Here is a 5808-nt window from a genome sequence, read left to right on the forward strand (position 1 = left end):
CACAGGTGGAACATATACAGGACTCTGGCACATATACACATTTACATAAAAAAAATGCCTTGATTAATATTAAAGTGCACTTCCACTGTCTAATAAAAAAAAGGGGTGAGAAATGAGATGATTGTTTGAGAGCCCCATTAGTGACCCAATGGCACAAACGCGATTGCCAGCAGATTCCCATCGAACCCGGAATATTGTACCATCAGCACTATACACTTAAAGAGTTTACATGCATTAACAAACATAATAATTTGTTGTATTATTATTCTTTTTTTGAGGAGGGGGGGTTGGCAACAGGATCACGTTCCTTATTTGAAGAAACACATGTGCTCTTCATCATGGGAGACAGATAGAAACCATATGAGGATTAATTATTCACATTATCAGATCGGGTTTGACGTCTTTTGTTCCACACACACACACAAGTATTTATATTATATCATCCTACAAACAAGTGTCCAAGAGTCCGTGAAGAACGGCGGTCGGCGTCAAAACCACAGCTTGTGCTTATTTTCATGGGGACAAACACGGTCACCCCGTATTCAGCAAGTCTCACATATAGAAAAGAGAACATTTGTGTCCGTCCGTACGTCACAACGCCAGCGGCAAGACAACGTCTGTTCCCGCGCTGTTTCAGGAGGAGTCCGTTATTGTGCTTTTATTTCTTATAAGGAGCAGACAGGGATGAAAAGCAGGCACCGTCGCACCATCGATTTAAACCACCGTTTCTCAACGTCGCATCCGGGGGACCGCCAGGGGCTCTGTATAACTCTGGGATGGCACAAATGGAACCAAAATGGACAGTTTGGAACGAGGTCCATTTGGTTCCAGGTGTGTACCCTCTCAGAGTTAGATGAACACAGAAATGTATAGATTGGGGTCCCCAGAGGATTTAAAAAAAAATCACATCACACGGGGGTCCGTGGCCTGCGTATCAAACAGGGTGGTTCTTGAAATAAATAAAATAAAAAAGATTGAGAATCACTGATGTAAGCTATTATATCCACACAGAGACAGTCCATTACTTCTTCTCCTGTGGATCCTTGGGACAGTGAGCATGTTTGTCGGGACTGCTCCCCATGAGGACGGGAGCCTTCATGGCGGCCTGGCTGGGACTGGCGCGGTCCCCCGCCACTCTCCCCAACATGGCTCCGGACAGCTCCATGGAGGGACCCACCGCGGGCCTGCTGGCCACTCCGGGTCCGGTGACTCCGCCGCCACCACCACCGCCGCCGATAAGCCCCGACAGGCAACCTCCGACGACTCCTCCGCCGGGCACAGTGCCCACGCCTCCCAGGAGGTTGGCGGACTGCAGCACGGCCTCCGAGTGCTCGCGCGCCTTCATGCGCAGCGCGGCCACGCTGGCCGTCCGGTTGCCCTGGCAGCCGTAGGGAGGCAGGAAGGACAGGCCCATGGGGTCGGGGACACAGCAGGAGCACAAGCCATGACCGCCTGGGAAAACCAGACAAAATGAGCTGCAGGAATCTAACCTACCGGCCTAATCGTCGTCAGCACTGTCCTCCCCACTGTATTTGTTTTTACTTTTACTTACTGTCCTTTTATATCGTCTGTCGGGAAGTAAACCTCATATGTTCAACGCTCCGCGCCACGTTTTGAGCTTGTGGATATGCTTATTTTGATGCTTTTGTATCACGCTAGTACAGTATTCATTTACGAAAATTCACAGAGCATTAATTTACTACACAAGAAGTTTGAACTTCATGGAGATGAGAGGTTTCTGCCAAACAGCAACAATGTTTTTTTTTTGTTTTTTTTGCTCTGTGTCTGAAGTAAGTGTTTCCTATCGAGGAGATGTGTTTAAGTTATTTATTTTCTTCGTTTTTCAATTCTACTTAAACCCCCTATACTTAGTAAACTTGACGTGAGTTGCCGTGTACTTGGTCTGCCATTTCTTCCCTCAAAATAGCCATTCTACAAACTCACAATGCATTGCGACTCGCGACGTGATGCATTGTGATCTTGCACATCTGCTATTTCTTTGGAGAATCTTCCCCACAGAACAGAGATGCTAGGGTTCAAGTAATGAAGGTCATCGTGATTGTTTATTTTTTTTTACCTTTGAGCGTGGCGACTTGGGACAAGGCCTGGGCGTACGTGGCAGAGTTGAGCAGAGTTCCTGGGATGCAGGATGGGAAGAACGGACCTCCAGGACCCACGGTCCTGTTCATACTGCCATGAGAGAGAATCACATCGATGACTTTTTCATTATTTATTATACTTATTTGTATTCCTTTTGTTAATTCAACCGCTTTATACTTCGTTCAATGAATAGCGAAAATAGCCGATCTACAAGCTGAACATTTCAGCAAATCGAATTAAATTGTCTTTATTGCAGTCAGATGCACTCATTTAATCAGACAAGGAGTTTACTGTATTTATTGTAATTCTATGCTCTGGGAATGGAGTGTGTGTGTGGTAACAAACATGCACGCACGCTCCAGTTGCAGTAACCACACAACAGTATACAAATTACAATAAAAATGTGCTATTTTTACGCTTTGGCACCGTAAGGCGTAAGGTGAGCTGTCTAGAAGAGTGCGCGTGTATGTGTGTGTGTGTTTGTGTGGGTGTCTGTGTTTGTGTGCGTGCGTCTGTGTATAAAAAACTAATATTTTATATATTTTTTATTTATATTCTTGTGAATTTTTTTCAATATTTTTTTCAATATTGTAAATATTATATTCACATAACGTATAATAATCTCAGATTCACCATCCATCCAATATTTTCATTTGGCCGAGACTGACATCATCAACATGACATCATATCAGAATGATGTCATACAGATCCACAGGGAAGCGATACCAATATTAGCTCCTGTCTGGTTTATCTCTCTTCCTTCCTTTTTGACGGCACTATCCCCTCCAACGCCTGGCTTTTTCTTGTGACGTCATGTAGAGCCAAAGTCTATGGACTTTTTATGTTTGCTTTAAGCATGCCTCCTGTGACGTACAAGCCCCCAAGGTGCCCCTCACTTCACATGAGGGTGATCTTTTTTATTTTATTCTTTGAAACAACTTAAACTCTATATGTAACTGACTAGACCTTTTTTCACTCTTCACCAAATCTCTGCTAAAAATAGCCGATCTACAAGCCAACACGCAAAATGTTTGCTCATTACAACATGCCCAGAATGGCGATGATAGGGTTTCCGTGCTGGTAGTTGATTTTTGTTATTATTTTTGTTTTGTTATTGTGCTATAGTATAGGCAATATAAATGTTGTTGGGCAAAGAATTTCATTCTTGTGTATACTACGTTGTTTGAGACGGTAACGAATAAAACCAATTGAATCTTGAATGTCACATAGGTCCACAACACAGAGGATTTCAGTGTTCTCGAATATTTGTGCGTGCGTGCGTGCGTGCGTGCGTGCGTGCGTGCGTGCGTGCGTGCGTGGCCTCACCTCTGCTGCATGCTGTCCAGAGGGTCTTTGTGCTTTCTGCTGGGGTCCACGGGGGAGTGGGCGTTGAGGATGCGGCTGGGAGGAGGGACCCCCTCACTCATCTGGTCCTTAGCTCCATCAGCGTCCCCGCTGCCACGTTCCGTCTTCCTCCACTTAGCTCTGCGGTTCTGGAACCATACCTGCATATAAAAGAAAAATCATGAATAAATAATAAATACAAATACGTATAAGTAAAAAAGAAAAGTACCTGATTCAATTATGTCAGGGTTCAAGAAGTATAGGCTAAATTACATCCTGTTGTATATTATCTTGACCGCAAAATGGCAAATGGGCTTATCTAATTACGCCACCAATTTATGTCTCTATTCTGAAATGTTCTGTCCTGTCCTGTCTCGGTCGAGTTTGTCTTCTTATAGTTCCCTATAGCCGTTTAAACGATAAGCACGTTTTTGTGCTAATATACATGAGGCATGCTGAGAAATGCTTATACGTAATTCATAATTAAATAAACAGGACATCTTCACTCACGACTATAGCTATATAGCTGTAATCAGAAAATGTTTTGTCATGTTTTGTGTTTTGTTCGAGAACACATACGATATGGTATCCAATTGTAACTCTGAGACTGTACAAATGTAAAGCAAATTGACATATAATTGACATATATATATATATATATATATATATATATATATATAAATATATATCTCAACAGTGTATGTTGAGATGTTTAAATGTATGCCTCAGTAATTTTTCACAGCCCGGGCTGTGACTTCTCCAGACCAGAACTTGTCGTCCGTCTACCATGCAGTAGAACATACATATACAGCCCAAGTTCTTGTATCTTAATTGAATGAAGGTCATTGCCTATAACAACATTTAATTGAGCAATTTTTCATTATCATATTTTAATGACTTCCCACTGACAGTCGCGCTGCCCGAGAGAGAGCGAGCTATGATGAAGTCGTTTATTTCCCTATTTAGTGATTGTTTGACAACATCAGATTCGATTAAGAGCACGCTCGTGCACGCATTAATCACGATGGCGCGTGTGTGTGCGTGTGTGCGTGCGTGCGTGCGCGTGTGTGTGTGTGTGTGTGTGAATGGAGCAGGGTTCGAATCAGACTCTCTGCATATGGGATGGGGAGGATGGAAGAAGGGAACACCCTCCTCCTATTGAATAGACACCCTGCCTATTGTATGGACACCCTGCCTATTGTATGCGCGAGGTGTATAAAATGATGTCAACAGGCAAACAAAACACTGTGCATTCACATGGGCATAAAGGAAAAGGGACGACAGGACAACAATACAACGAATGGACTTATCTCACCCCTGCACCTTCCAGCTAGAAGTCGCGCCCTCCGTCTCTGAATGGGTTATAATTGCTCCATTAATCTCAATTTGCCTGGGTTGCTCTTAATGCGGGGAGGCCCCATTGACACTTTACAAAAGGGGGGGGGGGGGGGTGTAGGGGGGGAAGCAACAACACTACAACAGAAAGGGAAATTTATTTTCTAATAATAATGTAAGTTTAATATCCCCCTGCATACGGGGCGGTTGTGCAGGATTCATGTTCAGATTTAATAATAGGAATGTGGTAATCGGATTAAGGAGGGGAATAATTTGTTTACAATCCCTAATTTACAGCGCCCGGATTCCATTATCAGCCCTCGCCATTGGGTTTAAGCGATAGTAAAATGACCCAGGGGAACAAAAGGCAAAACTATTATATTTCCCACAATTAGATCTGCAGCCCCGCTGCAACAAAAAAAAAAAAAAAGCAAATCTGGGAATGCTAGAGAAATTACATCCAGGACACATAACTTAATTACATCTTGTGGCCCAAGTTTATAACCGCGCATATGTGCAGCTGCCTGCAGCGCGCACGCGCAGGGTGCGCACGGAGCAGGAATATAAATTGGCGAATTTGGAGGTGTGCGCGCGCGGTGCGGGGCCGCGCGCACGCGTCCAGTTTTTCTTTTTTTTAAGGATTTGAAGGAACCAATGGAAATGGAACCACATTTGGGTTCCAATGGATAAAATGAACACCCAGTATTTTACACAGAGCTATACAATGATGTATTCGTACCTTTGAGACGCGCGGACAAATTAGCGAAGAACATTATCGCTGTTTAATTATGAATGACCGATTAATCAAGCTAATCTAATATTCACCATTATGTTGATGTTATTAGAGTGCATCGCAGGGATGACAGAGTGCCTTAATTTACCCTCTCTCTGGCCAAAAAAAAATTAAAGAAACGTGCGTCGGGAACACTTTGTGGCGCGCGTGCGCCAACTCCCCCCCCCCCCCCCCCCCCCCCACCCAACACACACACACACACACACACACACACACACACAGACACAGACACACTG

General features: G+C 43.9%; 1 protein-coding gene across 1 annotated transcript in view; it reads right to left on the bottom strand.

The window, feature by feature from the left end:
* Nucleotides 1-687: 687 nt before the first annotated feature.
* The window catches only part of drgx (dorsal root ganglia homeobox), a gene marked incomplete at its 5' end in the record, with an annotated part of 7071 nt that continues 1950 nt past the window's right edge, over nt 688-5808 (bottom strand). The window contains 3 exons of the mRNA XM_079512277.1: nt 688-1452; nt 2078-2190; nt 3427-3605. Coding sequence (XP_079368403.1) covers nt 1022-1452; nt 2078-2190; nt 3427-3605 — 723 coding nt within the window. The 3' untranslated portion in view covers nt 688-1021. The remainder of the gene's footprint in view (nt 1453-2077; nt 2191-3426; nt 3606-5808) is intronic.

The sequence above is a fragment of the Electrona antarctica genome (genome assembly GCF_951216825.1).
Source record: "Electrona antarctica genome assembly, chromosome: 10".
NCBI lineage: Eukaryota > Metazoa > Chordata > Actinopteri > Myctophiformes > Myctophidae > Electrona > Electrona antarctica.